Source organism: Artemia franciscana, chromosome 7, assembly GCF_032884065.1.
Source record: "Artemia franciscana chromosome 7, ASM3288406v1, whole genome shotgun sequence".
Lineage (NCBI taxonomy): Eukaryota > Metazoa > Arthropoda > Branchiopoda > Anostraca > Artemiidae > Artemia > Artemia franciscana.
The window spans coordinates 17,791,779-17,815,025 of record NC_088869.1 but is presented as its reverse complement, the minus strand read 5'-3'; the positions used below and the strand labels follow the sequence as shown (position 1 = coordinate 17,815,025).

Here is a 23,247-nt window from a genome sequence, read left to right as displayed (position 1 = left end):
TTGCGGCTAAAGAACGCAAAACCGCGCAGTTAGATGAAAATCCACCTGGACAGCGAGAGTCAAAACGTATCAAAGCTGAAAATGATAGCGATGATGATTGGGTTTGGGATTTTGACTTGGATAAGGTCATCAATGCCTACCAGATTTTAGTTAAAAAAAACAAAGGTTTGGCGATATGTATTTCATAGTGACGCTGAAAAATAAAGAAGAAAAAGAAAACTGAAGAAAGAAAAAGGTAAAAAACTAAAAAAAGCTAAAAAATTAAAAAAAGAAAAAACCTAAAAAGAAAAAAAGGAAAAAATAAAAAAAGGTAAAAAACTAAAAAGAAAAAAAACTAAAAAAAAAGCTAAAAAACTAAAAAAAAAGAAAAAACTAAAAAAACTGGGAATTGCACATATATTTCAATATATTTTGACAATAGATTAAAGTAATTCGAAAACCTTAAAACAGATGCCCAAAATTTGAGGTTTATTATAAATTGTTGGAGCTTTAGCATGCTTGGCACGTAAAGATTTTTTCAAGTGTCAATGTTAGAATGAACATTGACAAATTGAAGAAAACAAATCAATAAAAAGAAGAAACTAAAAAAAAGAAAAACTAAAAAAGAAACAAAATAAGAAAAGAAAAAACTTCAAAAAGAAAAAAAAACTATAAAAGAAACTGTATCTATATATGTAAAAATAAGTTGTATATATGCATGTTTGTTTGTTTGTGGGTTTGCATTTGACGTCATTATAAGTATATAAGGCTTTGTATATGACGCCATTATAAGATGACACTACAGACCGGGACACCGGGACACAAATGACGACCGGGACACAGGGAATATAAATGACGACCGGGACACAGGGACACAACTACAACGGGGACGCCGGGGGACACAGTGGGGGATATATAAATGACGATTGGGACACAGGGAATGTTCGATTAGCAATCACCATCAACAAAGCTCAAGGGCAATCATTAGAATAATGAGGTATAGATGTGAATACGGAATGTTTTTCCCATGGGCAATTATATGTTGTATGTTCAAGAGTCGGTAAACCTGACAATCTTTTTATATGCACAGACAATGGGACAGCGAAGAATGTTGTATATTCGCAATTTTTACGTAGGTAAAAACATATATATATATATATATATATCTATCTATATTCACAGGTGGGACACGGGGACATAACTTCAATGGCGCGTAACTAATATGGCGCGTAACGACTTACGCGCGCAGGGGGGCTTGGGGGGGTTGCGCGAAGCGCTCCCACCAACTAGGTGTTGGGGTGGCGCGAAGTGCCACCCCAACAGCTAGTATAATATAAGTATCTTATGAAATGCTGCTTCTCTGGAGTAGGCTTAGAGCACCAAGTTGAAACTTTTGGGGACTTGAGGGGTATGTTGAACTAACCAAAAGTCACTAAGGATATACTGCTAATGCTACTGCTTCTATTAATACTGCTTCAATTACTTCATATTTTAATTCAGATTTTGGATTACAAATGAAAACTGGATGGCTCTCAAGGGGAACAATGACATTATTGCTAAATTCTCTTACTTCCAAAACTTGATCAAAACAAAATACATAAATTCCTTCCCTGAAAAAAAGGTAAAAACATGTTCTAAAGACAAACCGTACATTACTAGCAAATTGGAAAAGCTAATAAGAATTAAAATGGATATACTTAAGAATGGTAAAACAGCCGAAGCTAACTCACTGTGTAAACTCATAAAAAAGAAATTTGCAAATCTACTTCTTCATATTACAAATGTAAAGCCAAAGATTTGTTTTTTATTAAGCCAAAACAGTGGTATAATAGAATAAAAAAAATGCGGAAAAACACGTAATAATATAGATTTTCATTTCCAAGAAGAGCCCTCAGTTACAACCAATTATGTGAACAAATTTCTTTCTTCCATAGTTCAGAACCTCCATCGCCTTTCTTTTGACACTCCTTGTGATTTATGCTCTCTCAATTTTCCTGTTATTTCGCCTTCAGATGTGGAGACAAAAATTAAGAACATTAAAAAGTGCAGTACTTGTCCGCTAGACATCAGGATTGTACTAATTAAAGCCTTTGCTGACACTCCTTTGCTAGGCCCAATTTTATTTCTTGAATGATAAACAGCCTTGGTGTCGATTTCTCGGATATCTGGAAATTTATTGATGATATAACTGTCTTACAGACATGTTTCAAAAATTTAAATAGTAGGCAAATGGGCATCTTGGAATCGATATCAGAGGAAGCTTTTACTAGTGATATGATAGTCAACGCCTTAAAGTCAGCGGTTTTAGATATTAATTTCCTTAAAACTTCCCCTTCTTTCACCTGCCCAATCCCCCCTGAAATGTCTGTCACCACTATAAAATTACTGGGTGTTACCGGGTCAGGCGACGTAGATTGGGATTGCCATATTAATAATATTTTAAAACGTGCAAATTCTGCATTTTCCCTCCTTAAAACTCCTTAAAAATTTTAATGTCCTAAATCGCATTGTTTGATGATTTTCCTCTCATTTGTACTCCCAACCCTTGAGAAAGCTTGTCTTGTTTTGCATCCTAGGATCTCCATTGAATTGAATCCGGACAGAATAGAGGCAGTCCAAAGTAGGTGCCTAAGAATTATCTTTACTGAGGGTAAAGTGCCTTATATTTCCCTTCTTCGGCGAGCCCATCTTGTTACCCTTGAGGAAAGGAGAGTAAAAATTTCCTTGCGTTTCGCTAACAATGCCCTTCATAACAATTGGACAACTGCCCTTTTCCCTAGTCAATATTCACCCCGTCAATATTTTATCCCTTATATAATTGACATATTCAATCAGTAAATCTTCTCCCCCCCTTTATTCCCTTCTTACCTTATAATTTTAATGTCTCACTGTGCAAGTTTCTATCGTTCTGGTTTTTGGTCGCATAACTAAATTGTTTTTGTTTTAATTATTTTATTCCCTTTTTAATTTTACGAGTCCTTTTTGTTTTATGTTGATGTTTTTCTGATTCGGAATTGACCTTTTAATTTTTGAGTTTTAATTGTCTTTGACATTTTTAAGTATTTAATATTGACCATTTTATAATTTTTTCGTTTTTTTCTTTTGTTTATTGACGTTAAATTGCAAATTCGGCCCATTTGGGTTTTTGGCAAATTCGGCCCAGTTTTTGACCAATAATTCTTATCTAATCTTACTTCTGCTACCTGGGCTAAGAGTATTACAATGAAACTTCGAGGACATATTTTAGTGGATATTGAGCTAAATTAAAGCACTATGAGCATGCAGGTTGTCTAAGGGGCGTATTAGCAGTATTCCAGGATTGGCTTAGGGTATTATATTGATTCGTTCTGTGCATGTTAAGCGTGATGTTAATGTTTAAGTAATCAAAAGGAACTATCCACATACTACCATTATTACTACTACTGCTGCAACTGCCACTACTACTACTACTGAAGCTATGGGTATTAAGCTGAAACTTCGGAGAATGTTGGACTAAATTGAAAGCCATTGTTTGAATACAGGTTATCAAAAAGGCCAACCACCAGTTCTCTTAGGGGGAAAAGGGCCTGATAAGCTCGAGTGCCCCAAGCTGAGGTTGGGACCTCGTAGCTATGATTAATGCTCCCGTCCCTAGTGAGGCTAGAAGAGAGCCCTAAGTTGCACTTAATCGCTTTGGAGTGGCGAAACCTTCTGCTGGTTGCCCAGCCCGACCGGCAGAACAGCTAACGCAACGGGGTGCCAGAAGTTTGGATAGCTGCTGGTCAAGAAAATTTACATGAAACACCAATTGATACAGAAGATTCAGATATAATGATCAATACTACGGTGTTCGCGGTAGCCGACGCGGATAAGGTTTGGATGGTGCCTGATTCAAGGAGTGGGCTAATCATCCCCGCAAAGAAACTTAAAGTTGGTTCTGTGAATCTAAGAAGTTGCAAGAACGATTCAATTCAGATACTCCTTGCTAATGAAATGAAAAAGTATGTTCTCAATATATGTTGCCTTTTGAGACTATGTTGAGCGATTTTCTGACAAAGTCAATTGACCTCACTGATTCAGAATCATTTAAATTTTACAACTGTGGGCTGACTGATGGGAGTGGTCTCCACGGAGTTGAATTCCTCCTAGACCCAATTGTTACATTATCTGTCATTTCTTGGCAGCCAGTGTCAGCTAGAATCTTTACCCTGAGACTGAAAAGCCGGATTTGTAATGTTACTCTATTGTCCGTCTACGCGCCTATCAGAGATAGCCCTGATGACGGCGAAAATGCGCTGTACTTTGAGCTGCAGAGAATACCTGTCCCAGGATGCGACATACTATCTGTCGCTGGTGACCTTAACGCAGGGGTCGGTAGACCAGATGCAAACACCGAAGGAGGGATTCAATGCGCTACCATTGGAGGTAAATGCTCGAACAGCGAGAAGTTGCTACGGCTTGCCGAATACAATTACCTATATCTCGTTAACACCCAGTTCGAGCACAAGAAGCACCACCTTGTGACCTGGAGATCTAACGATAGGGTCACCAAAGCCCAGATCAACCACATCCTCGTCAGAAGACGTTGGAGGAGCTCACGTCTGGATACAAGAGTTTACAAAGGCACAGATACAGACTCGGTGAAAGGCTCCGATCACTTTCTTCTCATCAATAAATTCAGTAAAAGACAAAGATAAAAACCCATCGGTTTGATGTATCAAAACTAAAACTACTGAGCCCACAGATCAAGACTGATTTTGAGCTACAGCTTAGCAACCGATTTGAGGCCCTTAGTGACTATAGTGACATCGAAGACCGATTTTCCAAGCTGAAAGTCTTGACGCAAGAGGTTCCTGAACAGGTTCTTGGTCACACCAAGAGGAAGCAAAGGCTCTGGATCTGGGCCACCACAATTGAGCTTGTGGAAAAGAAACGGCCTCTTCTCAGTGGCCCTAAAGAACCCCTAAAAAAATGCTCGCAAGCTGGTAAAGCAGTCTGCCCATAGCGACAGGGAGAAATACTGGTCGCAAGTGGCTTCTGATATGCAACAAGCAGCAGAATCGTATAACCTAAGTGAAACATTCAAACTGGGGGAAGCGACAGGTAAGTCGTCCATCTCCACGGACTCCCTGAAAGACAAAAAGGGGAACCTTATTCAGACGGAAAAATACCGCATTTAGAGATGGAAAGAACATTTCTCCGATCTCCTTAATTCCACGGAAGCTCCGTGTGATCTACCTGATTTCCAGAGTTTCCCGAAGGAGCCCTACTAGATAGACACTGTCACTTTCTGATGTTCTGTGGGCACTGAAAAACGTGAAAAATAACAAAGCCCCCGTAGAGGATGGTATCTCAGCAGAGATGTATAAGCCATCGCCCACACTTTTATGTCAGCTGAAAGACTTGCTAGTTGAGATATGAACGACAAAGAAATTCCCGAAACATTGGAAACTTTCAGTACTTATACCGGCTTATAAAAAGGGGGACAAGGCAGTCTGGTCGAATTGCCGAGGTATATCACTAACGTCATGAAGGTCTTTTGCATAATCGTCCTCAACCGTTTCAAGGACACCCGAGACAAGTTGACAAGACCAGAACAAGCAGGTTTCAGCCAGTTCGTCAAGAACATATTCTTACTCTCCGAACATATTCTTACTCTCCGCCTCAGCCTACAATAGAGCGAGAGATTTTAATACTCTCCCATAATCGCCTTCATCGACTTTGTTGCCGCTTTTGACTCCCTTTTCAAGGCCGAGCTTTGGAAGATTCTGGTGGAAGACGGTATCCCAGCAGTACTGATCGAGATACTCAAAGGAGCCTGTGAGTTTACAGTTACGAGAGTCCGAACTGCCGACGCCGAAACAACGGAATTTGACGTTGAGTCAGGGGTCAAACAGGAGTGCCCTCTTTTGCCAGCTCTGTTCAATTGCATAATAGACTGGATAATGGTGAATTCGCTTTGCACCCACAAAGGGTTTGTCGTCGGTCAGAAAGAAGACAACTCGATTGTCTTGACAGACCTTGACTTTGCAGACGATGTGGGTGCCATAAGCAGCTCATCGACTAAGTTCATAAAGATGGTCAACGGTGAATCTTCTACATCAAAGAAAGTTGGCCTCATAATCAGCAAGTCCAAAACAAAGGTCATGAAAGCAAATGCCCCAAACCGCCCAGATATTCAACTAAGGGGTGAATCCATCGAGAATGTTGAAAAGCTCCGCTACCTTGGTTCTATTTTAACACCTAACGGAGGTGTAGAAGCTGACGTTAGAGCTCGGATAGGAAAGACATGAGGTGTCTTAACAAGTATGAAAAAGTAGCTTTGGAATAGACGTGAAATTAACATCAAAACGAAGATGAAGGTCTACAAGGCAACTGTTCGATCGATCCTGCTGTACGCCTGTGAAACTTGTCCTTTAAAGGCCGAAGAAACTGTTCATTAGAAGCATTCGACCATCGCTGCATGAGGCACATGCTACGGGTTAGCCGATGGTCTAACATCCCAAACGCTGTGGTTCGAAAGCTTTTTGCCCAGAAGGCCCCTCGGTAATGATAAAACAACGGTGATTGAAATTCTTGGGACACGCACTCTGACGGCCTGTTGGAACCATATCGCGTGATATCCTCACGTGCGACCCCCTTCCAGCTTGGAATCGAAGACCAGGCAGCCAAAGAAAGAGTCTCTGGTAGAGATTCAAGAATGACCTGGATTCTTGGGGTGGCTTCCGCAGACACGGACATCATTGCGATAAGGACTGGCTGAAGATTGCAGAAGAGGTTGCTGCTGACGGAAGTTTTCAGCCCTCCAGCCTCAAAACTGAAGAAAATTAGATTATAGCCTTTTCTACTCTTTTTCCCTTTTTTTTACTGGCGCTAACAGGGCACTAGAGTTTCTTTCTTTTTATTTTTTTTTTGTTCACTTTGATAGTATTGAAGTGCCAGGGAGTTCATATGTGTGAAAGGTGTGACTTATATTATATTCACAATGATGATATTTTAATGGGGAAACAGGGCTGCCATGATTCTTGAAATGTCTATCAATCAGAAGCTTTGTATAAAACTTTTCTCTCTTCTGCAAAGCCTAAAGACTTTTCGCTCATGTTTTTAGCTATTTCTCTTTCTAATCCTCCCCCAAGACTTCTCCTGCTTTATATATGCACTTGGTCTGACTAACAAATGTTTTTCTAATTACCCCCGACCATTTATAAGTGAAGCATAGCTAGTTAAGGCATGGCTGATCACACATTATCTTCTATTTAGTCACACATTAGGGTCATTATTATATTACTCGTTATGTTCTATCTTCTGGGTGTTCTTAATATTGTCGCAGCATTTTAAATAATGTCATAAGTAAGCTTTCAAAATCTAGGCCTAAGAATAAACTTATAACCATACCTGACGTATGAATGAGTTCAAATTGCTAGTAAAACCAAGTGTTCTAATTGTAGACAATTCAATTTGAAATACTCATGCTTAGAAAATGAGCGTTGTTAAAATGTCCTTTATCCAAGTTTTGTTTTTTCAGAAAGAACTATTTGATATAGTTTAAACGCTAGCGTCCATATGTCTAAAAATTCTTTATTATAGCTAAGAAATGTCGCCAATGGAGAGTGTCTTGATACTATGGGACATGGTCCTCCGGCATTGATGGGTATTTCCTACTGTCACGGTTTTGGAAATAACCAGGTATGCTTTTCTCTCAGTCTCTATCTTTCTATATCTCTTTCTGCCCCTTCTCTCTCTTTTTGTCTCTTTCTCTCTTTTGTTCTATTTCTCTTTCTGTATCATTTACGAAGTTCATAATTAAACCCAGATACACTAAGGATATGGGGCCCATTAATTTCAGTTTGCAATTTTGCAAACTGAAAAATTTTGTGAACAACATGAGTCATTACTGTAATTTTTTTTTGCAAAACGGGTTGATTTGTAAGTTTCATTGCAGAGTAAAGTCTTTTGGAGGCCAGAATTATTGTGTTTTCGAAGTCTAACAATCTATACTTATTTCGATCAGATTGAATCTGTTGTTCTTCTTTTTAAATGTAGTTAGGGGTGGGAGTTTATATTGTCCTAGAGACACTGATAGTGTACAAAACTTTTTGAATTATTATTTTCCATGAAATCTACTCTTTTTGGGGTTGTTTTATGAATTTTAATCAGGTAGGGGGGAAGGCATGGCCTTCTTAGCTCTTAAGCCTATTCACCTCCAAATAGGGTACATCCCTTAAGACTAAAATTATCCCGGTATTCCTCGCAGTTTCGGGTTTCTCTAACATATAATAAGAACGCCTTAAATATTTATTATTATTCAGTGTCCTGAACATGCCTTAACATGTGGCTGTTCGGGGTTTGATGCATTCATCAGTAGGTCATATGCGTTTGTATCACTCGATTTTTCTGCGCCTTCTGTAATCACTAGCTTGCTTGGGTGTCCCTTCAGTCAATATTTACTGAACTCGATCATGCATCACTTACCTTGCAATTGGCTGGGAGCTATTCACCTGCAGCAATTGCCTGTATTGAAAAACGGGAATCATAATAATGCAATTTTGCTTGTTATATGGTAATTAAAGTACATATACAACACAATTATATCAAATAATACAATTTTACGTTAAAACTTGTCTCATACTTCCAGGTATAAAATTTTAAACAGATAAATCACGGATAATGTAAATAAATAAATAATAAATAAGCTAACTTTAATAAAGCTTTTAAACGCGGAAAAATTTTTTATAGGGAATGAACCAAACTAATAGTCTTTTCAAAGCTATCTAATAGGTTCGTGCGTAGTCTTCTAGCCCAAGGAGGGGAGATGTGATAATCCAGAACAGAACGCATTATAAATGCCTTGTCACAACAATTCCTTAGTATTTCCCTCTACTTTTCATATTTTTAAAGTTGAATATGATGTGATGTATGTCTTTGTACGCTCCAAATGTGTTACAATTGGGGGATGGGGCCATTTTCCATTAGAAAAGGTAGATTTTGTTTTTGCATAGCCACCGCTAAGACGGAAAAGGCAGGTTGAAAGTATACGAGATCTGAGGTACATTTCTTTTGAAAGCTGCTTATAATCATAAAATTTAGAAGCTGGGTATGAGAAGAATGGAGCCAAGCCCCATCTTCCTTCAAAATTTTGAGCTGATTGAAGACAGGAATTCAGGACCAGCAATAGTAGTATGAGTGATCATACCCAGTTGGGAAGCTTGTTTTGTAACCTGATCTGCTTGTTCATTTCCTGCTATACCACCATGTTCGGGAACCAATATAAATAGAACAAAAATCCCCTTCAGTGGTAGTTGTGTAACCTAATTTTCAATCTCACTAGCATCGTTTATTGCTTTGTTTTGCTGGTTTGAAAGGTAATCCAGAGCTGACCGTGAATCAGTCCAGACAATACACTTCTGATGTTTGGTGTCTGTTTGGCTTGATATGGTTGAACAGAAAACTTGATTGCCATAAGCTTAGCAGAGAAAAGTGTCAGGTTGGGGGTATACGATAGGAAAGAGCTAGGCTCTGGGTGCGTATAACTACTTCAAGACTGCATTTTTGTAATATTATCAGCATACAGAAAGAGCTCTGCTCCATGGACGTTTTCCAGGCTTACGTCATGACAATAAACTGATAAGAGTAGTGGACTTAGAACATCCCCTTGATGGAGTCCAATCTTTTCTCTTAAACTCTTAGTAAGAGCCCCAAAGAGGTCTGAGTTTCACTACCTATCAAGAATCGGTGAATCTAATTTACCAGTAGGTCTGGTAAACCTAGTACAGACTACAGATAGCTTTCCAATTTGTTGCCGTATTACAACTCTGTCAAATGCTGAATCCATACCTAGAAATATTACATGGACTACTTTTCCTTTTTTAAAGCTTTGTTTCATAAGATGTTCTAGTCTGAATAGGACATCCGTTTTACTCCTTCCTGGGAGAACACAAAGCTGTTGAATTTGGATGTGGTCTGATAATGGGGTTAAAATACCTTGTTTTATTATCCTCTTAGTTAGTTTTGCAACAAGATATAAGTAATATGGGGTTGGGTCTTTTCCTGCCGTGGGTAGTAGGATCACTGTTGCCTTATTCCACTCAAATGGTATTGATGACTCATTTTCTTTGCGTTTTCTTTCAACTTTGATATTTCTCTGTTTAGGTTTTTAGCTATGTTAGTCAGGCTAAGGGCTGTATTTTCAAGACCATATGGCAGTATATTTGCGACTATTTTGCAAAGTAACGTTATAATGTGGGTCAGATCAGAGACTTTCAAACATGGGCATGCACTTCTTGTTCAGCATTTGGAAGGTGGTTAGTTGTCAGATGAGGGTTAGAGTTTGTATGAACCATATGAACATATTTTGTATGCGTCAAGGCCTTATGGGGTCTCTGCAAGACCTTAGCAGCAGTCCTCATGGGGTCGTCAACTTATGAAAGAATAAGTAGCAATAGCTTTCTTCTCCATGAGTACTGGGTACTCCCTTGAGTTAACGATATGCTCTCCATTGCAGTTTTGGCACTTGAGCACCTGATCTTCGTCTTTGATTGGGGACTTTCTTCAAGGGTGTGTTATCCTCTACATAGTAGATATCTTCTGTCTCTGCGGTAATTTGAAGCCTTATGGGCAAAACCTTGGCTATTGAAGTACTGTATTTCACGGGGCATAAACTGTTCAACTGTATACCTTGCACCCCAAACAAAGATTTTCAGTAGGAACTGAACACATTGATTGAAGGTGAAAAGTAAGGAATAACCAATGGGCTTGGATTTTGAAGGCTATTGTCAATTGTTGGATTCATCGTGACCTTAGACCTCCCCAACAAAATCATGCAGATTGGTTACTTCCTCAGATGGGATGAATGCAATGCTTTTTCTGTTTCTGATTAAATTAGGGTTGATGCTAGGATCAAGCTAAAATTTCAGCAAGCCAATGGCCAAAAATGCACCACAAAACAAGTGTACAGGTGCTAAGGACCCCAAAGGGAGAGCTCCTTGTTATTTAATCAACACACTGTGACACAGAGCTATCCCAACTAGGGATTTAGCAGCTTTAAAGATGATTGGTTAATTTCAGTTCGTCTTTTTTTTCTTCTTCTTTTTTTTTGTCTTCACATTCATTTTTTTTGTCTTCACATATCACTGAACAAGTCTCGACCTTTATATGGCACATTGTTGATAAACCCGCGTGGTTCTGGCTTGTGCTAATCTTCAAACAGTACTTGGCGAAATTTCATGGCATTCTTACCGTCAGTTGCTTTTTTACAGTTGCTTGAGTAAAGTGAATTTGTGTAGGATAGCTGACACCTTGAAGATATCATAAGATACTTTGGGCGGTGCAAGTTGCTCTCATTTTGTCAAATTTCAAAAAAAATATCTTAGTTTTTGGTGCTAGCTTGTACGCTTCAATGCACACTCCATACCAAATTAGCATATTTTAAGGGTGATCCGGTTAAAAAAAAACTTATTTTTCAAATTTGAGGGGAGTGACTTTAAAACTGAAAACGAATGAACTTGAACGTGATGTTTCTTTTTGTGTTTTTTTTTTCAAAACGTGTTTTTAAGTTTTTGATTACTATGGTTTAGAGTTTGTTCTTCACCTGGTTGCAGCAGGTGGTGCAGCCATAAATAAAATAAATACTTAAAAAAAAACTTGAATCCAAACCTATGGCACTTATTTTTTTTACAAATCAATTTAAACTGAATCCCGCTTAAAATTGGCTACTTTAGTTTGAAACGTATGCAGAAGGGCATAAGCCAGCACAAGAATTGTGTTTTTTGTTTCTTTTTTACCGAATCACCTTTACAAAATGGAATTGGGTTGAGAATATTTAATGAAGCGTAATGTTTGCACGAAAAAGCTATGGCAATTTTTCCTCCTTATGAACGTTGCATTAAAAAACTAAACCGACGATGAATCTTTGTTTTGAGTCTTGTCGTTGTTTGTTTGTCTGAATGGATGTCAGTGGATGTCTTCTGGCTTATTCACTTGATATTTTTTTTTATTAAACAAGTTTTTGAATTCTTGTTTACTATGGGCTAGAGTTCAATCTATACTAGGTTGCATCTGACGCTGCAACCAAGATCGATCTTCCATTCCTGCTCTTACTGCGGCCAGATCGCTTGTCCTGCATGTTTTTCCTTTGTTTTTCAGTGCGAACCTTTAATTCCCATGCATTAAATGTGTCTGTTTCAGCTGATGCGACTGAACACTGACGGTCAACTGATGACAGGAGAGAGATGTATCATTGCGGATGGCCAAGGTGTCAAGCTCGTTGTTTGCAGGCTAGGAACTGTTGATGGACCTTGGCAATACGACGAGGTAATAAACCTCTTCTTAACGACTTAATAAGTGATATAACCATTTTTACTCTAAATTGTCATTAAGATTTTACTACTCTTTTATGGGGGTAGAGGGCCTGGTTCATATTATTGTGTATATGTAATATGAACATATTACAGTTCATATTATTGACTTACTAATAAAGTGAACATACCACCCGATGCCTTTTTTTATGTTCTTTACGAATATAATAATCGCTTCTATCGCAAATTCAAATTTTAGCGCTCTTTTAGCTCTTAAAAAGACGAATCCTCGATTAAAGTATAAGTAATCGGTTGTTTCCCGAAAAAATAATCCTATATTTTCTAGGCGCCGTCTTCTCGGTCGCCTTCGACAAAATAATACTACATTTTCTTAGTGCCAAAATTATTTATAATAAGGTTAGTTTAGGTTAGATTAGGTCAAAGAGTGCTTAAATTTGAATTTGCAATTGAAGCTATTGTTATATTCATAAAGAGCATAAAAAAAAGCATCGAGTGGTATATTCGCTTTATTGGTAAGTCAATAACATGAACTGTCATACATTTACCGAGAGCTCCTTTTTGTTAAAATGTGTGTTTACAAGATAGAACCGAACATTTTGAAAATTTCAGAGCGTGAAAATTCTCTTTTGTTATTTTACAGAGAGATATTAGAAAATTCGCTAGATATTAAATATTTAATTAAAATATATCTACAAAGTAGTTTTTTCCTGAGCCTAGGCTAATTGTCTCCAAATACAGATAGCTCAACCAAGTTTTGTCAGATCTTGCAGATCAAAATTCTTAAGTATATTCCGTATGATTAACAAGTACCAGATAAATTTCGATTCGTGAATTTTTGAGATATGGTCTACTCTTCAAAAGAATTTTTCTCTTTGCAAGATTAGTCTATTCTATGTGTGCAAATTATATCTAGTGTGTTGTTTCAATGAAAAGGGGAGAATCTTACATCTTGATTGAGTAAGAAAGATGTAAAAATAAATAAACAAAGAAAAATCTTCATCCCGTGGAAGAGATAAAACAATGCTAACCTTTTGGCTGAAAGTCCCTCAGCCCTTCGTGCAAAAAGGAAGGAAAATTTTGAGCAGAATAAAATGTGTCAAACGAATTAATAAGACACCTAAAAAAAGAAAGTTAAAAAAAGAAAATTTACTTGGTGTTCTGAGCGAATCTGAGTGAAGGGTTGTGGTTGTCTCCTAGCCGAGAGTTGGTAAAATTAGCTGGTTGGTCACTGATATTTTAGTATTAGAAAGTTTCTTACAAAAAAAATGTTTTAAAACTTATTACACATGGGATGTTTTTTTTTATCTCCATGAGTATGCTGGTCATAATTTAAGTATTCTTGCCTCGTCGTTAATGTCTCTTTTTTTTTTCAGCAAACCCATGTGATGTACCACAAAACCCTGAAGAAATGCTTATCTGTTCATGCAGTCACAAGAAAACTCGCAATGCTTCCGTGTAGTGAAGGAGATAACTATTTCAAATGGGTATTTAAGCCTCTTGAACCAAAATGGTAGCTTTACAATTTGTTTTAGGATTTTGTTTTAATTTTTATTATTATTATCATTGTAAGCGGTAAAAGGAAAATTTGGACCACAAAATGTATATAATGTAGATTCTCAATAGACCTAACATGTAACGTTAAAAAAGAGAGTCGGGTATTATGCATGCCTTCAAGCTATCCTTGATGATAGTGATGTAATTTTGAAGCCAGGGTGTATCCTGGATCTTCGTTCGGGGGTATTTTTGGGGGGTAGGGGGCTGCAAAAAACTTAAAAAAGCGCATTAAGATGTGTTTCTAAACATCTTGTAACGCTTTTACGAATTGAATAAAAAAAAATTGAGGGGGTGGGGTCAAACCTGGTACCCTACCCTACAGCCTTGTTTTTAAGCCAGTGTTGCCCTGTTGACTGAACGATCAATTTATTCAAACGACCAATTTATGTGTATTAAAAATATTTATTAAACTATAAAAGGTTTCATACTGATAAGAATTCGCAAGAGAATTTATTAATCTGTCATAAGTTATTTTGAATTTGCTTGAATTTATTTTGTTAGTATCAGATCTTCCGAATAGGTTTGGTTTTAACAAGCAATATTCATGAAAAAATATATCAAAGAAACTGAAGACTTTTTATCTGTGCTTTAAGCCCTAACTATATGTTCCTTTTTGTGGATCATCTTTTAGGTCTATTAAGGACACTCTTTACTTGTAGTTATCGCAATACAGGAGAGATGAGACTCTCTTCATTAATGTCTGAGATCAAACTGCTTAGTGATAATGTTTACTTCTTGATTAACGTTTGTTAAATTTTTACAGCAATAATAAATATCATATTCTTTTTCTTTTCTTTACTAAGTAGAAATGTATAGAAGAAATAGTAGAGAAAAAAGTTGGTATTGCTTTCAAATAGTACTTTTCAATGTTTTTTATTTACATACATAATAGTGCTTTCTTTCTTTTTTAATGTTAAGCTTTATTAAAATAAAACTGCCTTGTAATTCATATTCCCTCCTTTTTTTTCATTTTCCCTCCAAAAACAAGGGAAGTACCACAAAACTGGAAAAAGTAAATCTGTTCTACTACTGCTACTACTATTGACAACTCAGCGCAGCACCAAGCTGCATGTAACCAAGACAGCAGACTTTTTGCTTCTTCTTTACCCCTATCTTTTTTAAAGATGCACCCTTGAATCCTTCCCAGGAAGCTTCTGCTTCCTTTAAATATTTCCTTACGACCTCTTTCCAAACTATTTAAGGACCTCTTGTATTATGCTTGGCCCCAGCAGTGTTGTCAGAAGTGCACTTTTCTTGCAAACACAAATCAAAGCCAATTAATGCATATACGATGTTATGACTGATAAGTTTTTCATTTCAATTTTTCTCTAGCAAGTGGCTCTGAAATTTTGTTGAAAATACATAGAAGTTAAGTCCTTCTCAGGACAAATGGAAGCAATTAGTGTTTGTCAGTTACACACGAGTTTTGTTCTGTTTGAAGTAACTTGCTATACAGGTCGCTTGTGTAAGGTTTTGGGTACAACATCACACATCACACTCTCACAAGCTCTGAAGGGCCAAATTTGGATTTCAGAGTAACAAAATATCATAAAAACACCAAAACTAGAAAACTGGCAAAGAATGCCAAAACAAAAGCAGAAAAATCAGGATGGATAATCATTAGTCAGTCAATAATTTAACTGGAAAATATTAATTAAAAAGGGAACCTATAAAAGCAGTGGGCAGGGGGTTGCAAAACAAGTGAATAAATAGGCTGCACCGTCTTCCAATAAAAAAAAGAAGAAGAGAATTTTGTTAAAATCTTTTGAGCAAATGGCGTTAAGGTGTTATTCGCAGTTTTGGCAAATCAAGTCCTTGTGCTTAGCTCAAAATAAATGGAATTACTTTATATTCGTCAACCCTTTAAATAATTCTTTATTAGTACATTACACAAATCTCATGGGGAAGTTTTAACTTTTTTTTTATGTATTTTAATAATATTTGTCAGAAAATCAGTGTCCATCTCTACCAATTACGAAGCACAACATTGGCGCTGTTCTTGCACGATCTGTTACGCTTGAAAGCTCCTAAGCAAATTTAAGACAAAAAACGTATACATTGAAAACGGCTCTAGACTGTGGGATCACCATAGCTTCTCATAGGTGCCAATCTGGGATATATAGATACTCCCTATAGACGTTCTGAAAACGTTTCTTGTATTCCCGTTAAAGTTTAAAGTGTTTTCGTTTCAGAACCATGCTTATTAGGGTTGCCACCTGTAGCACGGACGTGCTATTTCAGCACTATTACAGTAAAAAAAATTTACTGTCGCACCGAAAATCGCTCGTGGCACGCAAATTCGGGCAAATGTAGTACTTTAGGAACTGACCCTGGTGGCAACCATTTTACGTTTGCATGCGATATGTGTAGACACGTGGATACGCTTGTACTTACCAGAACGTTAGCATTCTTTTTTTTACTGAAGGTAACAATTATTTTAATTGGGCTTTTCGATTTGTATTTGGAGCTTTTTCCACATATTATTTTGGAGAGCAGTAGAAGACAATTGTTTTGGTCAAATACATTTTTGCAATTTCCAAATATCTGCTCTCCAAAACCATGCTTTTTCGTTCGTTTCGTTCGAATCTAACCAGAAAACTTGTAGTTTCCTTGTAATTAAAATGACAATTATTTCGAGTTCGCCATTCAATTTTGAAGCTTCGAGATCACAAAGCTTGCAGAAATCTGTAGTAGAACATGGTACTTTTTTGGTTTTGTCTTGGAATGTTTAATCCAAAGCTACATAACAATCCAAAGAAAGAAACGGGAAAACAATTTACATGTCCCTCAATGTAATTGGGGGGGGGGAATAAGCGTAATCTACTGGTGTGCTAAGAAATTTCCTGGGTATGGGTAAGTTCTTAACATTTTCATCAAGGTAAACAAATAATTAATTAAATTCTCTTTTGTTGACTTGGGAACAAAGGTAGAAAGAAAAAGTATAAAACGTATTTAAAATTACTAACTTTCGTCTATCTCATAGACCAGATAAAGTGCATTTTTTCAAATGTTATTTTCCAAATGTGCTTAAAACACATGAATGTCCAATTTTTCGCAGAAGTTGGAAAGTTTTGTCTACTCTGGCAAAACTTTTGATTCAGAAATAGCAATGCGACTTTTCATCATAAATTTACTCCCCTTCACATGGAAAACTTTCTTATGATTTTTGGAAAGGCTTTTTTACATATTATTGAAAAAGAAAATTGAAATGCCTTAATATTTTGAGTACCGAACAAAATGAGAATTAAGGAAATTAAATAGATTCGGTGAATCGACCCAGTGTGCTCAGGTAGCATTAGCGGCTAGAGCCATTCACTTTTAGTAATTAAATATAATATTAGCTTTAATTAACCCTAAATAACACAGTGAGCTAAGAGTAGAATGAATCATGTGTTCATATCATTTACTCTTGAAATTTTCTAGTATTTTTCAAAGTCTTTTGTCTTCTTTTTTTACCTTTGATAAATTTACATCCTCCAGAAATACCATAAGACAATTAAGTTTAACTTATATAGAGATATCGCATACTTACGCGTAGTTTCCCCTTTTTTTGTAAAGACTTGTTGGGGGAAAGATATGTGTATTCTAACAAGCAAGTATCAGAAAATTGTTTCTAGATTGTTTTTGTTTTCTCTTTTTGGTTCGATTTTTTCCCCTCATTTTGTTACGCTAAGAAGTGGCTTCTTCTAATCGACTGATACAACTGAGACAAAACTTCATCTACTCTCCATGATTTGTGGGTAAACTTCCTAAGGTGTAGAATGCATATTACTCTTGCTACACCAATGAAGATGGGTTTTAAAAGAAGTGGTAACTACATGGAACAGAGTAAAGAGAGACACTCTGAAGGGGGTTGGGCGGAGGGTGAGTGAGGGGAGATGGATTGGCATCAGGTGTGTTAGATCTGTCGAGAGTTATCGGTAGACTTATACATGAATTGACAAAAGGTCATCTACTCTCCTAAATTTGTGTGTAAGCTTCCTAAGGTGTAGAATGCTTATGACCCTTACTACACTAATGCAGATTGGGCTTTAAAAGAAGTGGTAACTACATGGAACGGAGTAAAGAGAAGCCTCTGAAGAGGGTGGGACGGAGGGTGAGTGAGGGGAGATGGATTGGCATCAGGTGTGTTGGTTCTGTGAAGAGTTGTCGGTAGACTTATGCATGAATTGACAAAAGGTCATCTACTCTCCGAAATTTGTGTGTAAGCTTCCTAAGGTGTAGAATGCTTATGACTCTTACTACGCTCATGCAGATTGGGCTTTAAAAGAAGTGGTAACTACATGGAACGGAGAAAAGAGAGACCCTCTGAACAGGGTGGGACGAAGGGCGAGTGTGGGGAGGTAGATTGGCATCGACAGGGTGGTTCTGTGAAGAGTTGTGTGTAGTAGTAGTAGTATCTGACTGTTGTCTAAAACTTTTCTTGAAATGTTTGGTTAGAAATTGTATTAGTAATTAGATAATATGTCCAAATATATTTCTTTAAAACAAAGTGTCTTCTGCTTCAGAGGAATATTCCTGTGATTTTTTAATTGTTTTGTTTTTATGCAGGTCTGCAGAGGTGATGGATAACTGTTTTGTTTATTTATTTGTAGTAACTTCTGCATTTTGGACTTGTGGGATGTATTTTGAATAAATTTTTTTACTGGAGACATATGAAATGTTTTCTATCGATTTTTCAGGCCCTGATTTGTTTTTACTTATTTATTTTAAAATAACTTTTCATGCAAGAGCAACTGTGCTACAGTGCCTCAAAAATGTTTCAGGCTAAACGACGCAAATTTCAAAGGTAGGCATATATGTTTTGAAGTATTTATTTTTTCATAAGGAATAATTTGCTTGGGTATGGAACTGATTGCTGCTATTATCCAAAAAAAAGAAGAAAACTAAAAAAAACTTTCTAGGTGTTAACCAGTTGCTACGAATTAGTTGTAACCGGCTACAGTGTCTTAAAAAAAATCTTGTGTTCTAGTCGACGACCCTTGTCTTTCTTCAGACGCCCTTGTCTTTCAAAGACCCTTGTCTTTCTTGCTTGGGAATGGAACTGGTTACTGCTATTATCCAAAACCATTTTCATATTTGGAGCTCCTACATCCCAACTATGTCAAGGAGTGTGAAAACGGGTTATGAAAAAGAAGACAAACTAAAAAAAAAAAAAACGTTCTAGGTGTTAACCAGTTGCTACGAATTAGTTGTTACTGGCTACAGTGTCTTAAAAAAAAATCTCTTGTTCTAGTCAACGACCCTTGTCTTTCTTCAGACGCCCTTGTCTTTCAAAAACCCTTATCTTTCTTGCTTGGGTATGGAACTGGTTGGTTCTATTATCCAAAACTATTTTCATATTAGGAGCTCTACATCCCAACAATGTCAAAGAGTGTGAAAACGGGTTGTGTAAAAGAAGAAAAACTGATAAAACCGTTCTAGGGGTTAACCAGTTGCTACGAATTAGTTGTTATCGACAACAGTGTCTTAAAAGGTTTGTTGTTCTAGTCAACGACCCTTGTCTTTCTTCAGACGTTTTTAAAGAATTTTGACAAAAGGTCCAATTTTGGCATAAAAAGTGAGGTTTTCAGGCGGAAATAGCCTCCTCGTATTTGGATTATTTTCTGTTTGTTTTAAGTTTTAATATTGCTCCTTATTTTTAGTTTCAATTTTTTTTTTAATTTAATTTCTCATTGTTTTTAAAAACCATTTTAAAAACTTAAACAACGCTAAATAACCATTTTTATTTAGCTTAACCAAGAATAAATAAAAAAAGAGTTTTTTTTTCAGCTGACAGCACCAAGCAACATTAAAACCTAAAACGAACAGAAATTATCATGTATATTAGGGGTGTTGTCCCCTCCTCAACACCTTGTTCTTCACTCTTAAAGTTTTTTAGTATTTTTAAAAAAGCTTCTTACTGTTTTAGTTAAACGAACTTTTTGTTTCAGGAGTCGTTCTTAAAGAATTGGGACGAAATATAAACTTTAGTGTAAAGAGCGAAGTACTAAGGAGGGCAACCCCCTCAAGCATGTAACAATTTCTGTTCGTTTTAAGTTTTAATGTTGTTGCTTACTTTCAGTTGAAATAGCTTTTTTTTTATTTGATTTCTAATTTTTTTCTAAAAAATGCCAGGAAATCTGGCTCCACCTCCATGGAAAAATCCCTCTCTCCAAGGAAATATCCTCTAGACAATTCAATCCCGATGAAAATTTACCCCGAACAATTACCTTTAACATCTCGGTACGTAAAATTGATTCGGCAAAGAGAAACCAAGACGTATAAATTACGGAATTATTGTGCAATAATTCCGGTAAATTTTCCTGAAAATTTTACCCCGTGGAAAATTTCCTCTCCGTGGAAAGCCCCCAAGCAGAAAATTCGTCCCCCCCCCCATCCGAAAAATGTATGCATACTTCCCAATAACAAATACTATGTGTAAACAATGAGCAAATTCTATAACTTAAAAACTTTTCCCCTGAGGCTTTGGGAGTAGCTATTGGCCTCTCAACTATGCTGAACAGCATGGCAAACTCAAAATTGTAATCGGACGATTTTGAGAAAGGGGGACCTGAGAGGGGGCCTGCTTGTCCTGTAATCTTTTTGGTCATTTAAAACTAGCACTAGAATTTTTATTTTCTGCTCGAACCTCCACAACAGTGGTATCTAGTGAATAAATATATTGTGAGCCCTCTCTCGGATCTTCTAGGACATTTGGTTTGATGCGATCATCCCTGGAGGGACAAAAAAACATACATCCATAATCTTTAAATAATGACGAACACCGCGCTGCTTTCCCATCATAAAAGCAACAAACTTGGGACTGTTTTAATTTTTCAGTTTTAAAGATCTTATTTTATTGTAAGTTTTATTTAATTTATAAACATAGTTTACTTTCGACGGCTTTTGGGTATAGAATCGAAATATTTAAGGTCTTAACAAATTTCTTTGTCTTTGGTAAATTCCCCGTTGTTTGTTTGCCATCCATGATCATTATTTGGTAAAAAATACACAATTCCAGACATTTGTATAAAAGACCTTTTAACCCCTACAATGAGCTTCTCTAACTGTTTTATTTTTAGGAAGGGAGAGAGGTGGATTTTAATGCTAAAACATCCCAACTCTCATTGAGCCTTCGAGTAAATATAGAATTAGTTCTAAGGGAGAGATGAGGGGAGGGTGGAAGTAGAAATTGATATATGGTCCCGAGGGCTTTTGCTTGGGAGGGCGTGGTGGTTGTATTTTTCTGAGTGTGTGTGCGTTTGTTGTTTTTTTTTTTTGGGGGGGGGGGGGGGGGTAGAACAAACTCAAAAAGCGCATCAAAAGTGGTTTTTATGCATCTTTATTATATTTTTTTTTACAAGTCGGAAAAACATTTCCACCCCTTATTGAGCCTGCACGTAAATACAGGATTATTTAAAAAAAAATCGTTATTTAGAGTTTTGGTTACTGTCGGGCAACAGTTCGTTACAACGAACTTTTGAATAGATGCAAAAATCATAGAGACAGGTCTCCTTTGCCTCAAATTTACCGGAAATGTAGACAAATTATTAGTCTTAGCTTATAATGCGTACATCGACAAGGAGAAGTTCCAAGACCCTCATCAGCAAAGATGACTGGTTTTACATTTGAAAATTACTTCGCCTCAGAATTTTAATCTAAATACTTTCTTTTAATATTTATGTTAAAACTGAAGTTGTCAACCCCTGGAAACTTTTAAATGCTATAACTGTTGTAAGAGCTCAAAACCTGCAATATAATCATATCGAGCCTAGTTGGTACTATGAAGCTTTCTGTCACTTTCCATAACCATACTACTATAAATCGGCACTGCAAAGATAAAAGAAGGACAAGCCAATCGTTAGAACTTACAACCCCTATCCCCTGAAGGCAGCCGTGGTCCAACAATCAACTCTTAATCAAAACTCTTCCACTCTTCTTGGAATTGTTTTTCTGCGCAAGACTAGATTGGAAAATTAATGTTAAGAAGAATAATTCGCTAAAACTAGGAATAAGCGAAGGTGAAAAGGTGATGTTGGATAACACGGAAGATCGATCAAATGAACAGCTTCACTTACCTGGGTAGAAATATTATTAAAGACAGTGGGTGTAGTAAAGATTAAAAAAATGGAGTAGTTAAGGTTCGGGTATTTTTTCACAGCTAAAATAAGTTTGGAAGAAAAGAAAAATAAGTATGCGAAACTAGATTAAAACATTTTTCATTGTTTGATATTGTAGCATTATCTGAAACTTGATTGGAAAATTAAATTCAGTTTACAAGGTTTAGTATTCCGGTGTCCATTGTAAAAAATTTAGGAATGGACGAACTTTTGGTGAAGTAGCAATTTCTATTTCTGAGAATTTTTGTCTAATCACTAAGTCCAACAGCTGAAGAGTACTTCTTGTAATTTGATATGGTTAACAGTCGAAGCATATGGACGGTTTATTATTTTTTGTGCAATTTATACTCCTCCAGAGTCAAGCTCGTTCAACGAGAAGGAGACGTGGTGTATATTAGAAGACGAAAAATGTAAACTTTCTATTTAGTTTCCTTCTGATTCGTTTTGCCTCATGGGGGCTTTGATGGTTATGCTTGGGTTACTCCTGCATTGGGTTACTCCTGCTGGGATGGGTGACTCCTGCAGTTTTAGTCTTACCTCATTTCTGTATTGCTGAAGCTACTTTTTGCAATTGGGGTCGTAAGACTTTGGATTTTTGTGGTAAGGAAATGTTCTTTATTTTGTATGGAAGAGTTGGAAAGAATGGAGGAGTGGGAGATTTTATTTGTTTTTCAGGGGCTTCTTTAAGCGTGATTGATTATATTTTGTTGGGTATTCCTCTTTGGCGTCTCTGTGTGGATTTCGAGGTGATGACAGCAAAAGGTTCGGATCACTTGCCTACTAAGGCTATTTTTGAGTGGGTTCGTTGTAAGAAACTAGTGGCTAATGGTGATGGGAAAAAAAACAAATGGAAAATGAGAATTTAGGGATTAGAAAGTAACAAAAAGATTTTTAGAGAATGATAACGAATGAAGAAGTTCAGCAGGAACTACAGAAATGTTTGGTTTTATTAGGGGATGCAAAAATAGAGGATCTATTAGCATTAGTTTATGATGCTGTATATGACTTGGGTTCAAAGTGAAATTGCAAAGTTAAGAATTATATTAAGAATGGATTTTGAAAAAGAAATTTTGAAGATTTTGAAAAGAAACGCCATGAAGTTTTAGAGGCTTGGTGGAAAGTGAGGGATATCATAGGTAGCAGGTAAAATACTAGATTTTAAATGAACTATAAGTTGATTCGGAAAAATTATAAGAAAATTTTGAAGACTAAGAGAATAGAACATGAAATTAGGACAGGAGAGCAACTGAAGGAATATTACAGAGATCGAATATTAGGTTTTTTGTAAGGGGTGGTCGTGTAAACATCAGAGGTGGCTC

General features: G+C 36.7%; 1 protein-coding gene across 1 annotated transcript in view; it reads left to right on the top strand.

Annotated features, from left to right (window-relative positions):
* LOC136028922 (N-acetylgalactosaminyltransferase 7-like) overlaps positions 1–18,478 on the top strand; it is a 56,264-nt gene extending 37,786 nt beyond the window's left edge. Inside the window, exons 9-11 of the mRNA XM_065706897.1 lie at positions 7,546–7,644; positions 12,142–12,267; positions 13,646–18,478. Coding sequence (XP_065562969.1) covers positions 7,546–7,644; positions 12,142–12,267; positions 13,646–13,786 — 366 coding nt within the window. The 3' untranslated portion in view covers positions 13,787–18,478. The remainder of the gene's footprint in view (positions 1–7,545; positions 7,645–12,141; positions 12,268–13,645) is intronic.
* Positions 18,479–23,247: the final 4,769 nt, after the last annotated feature.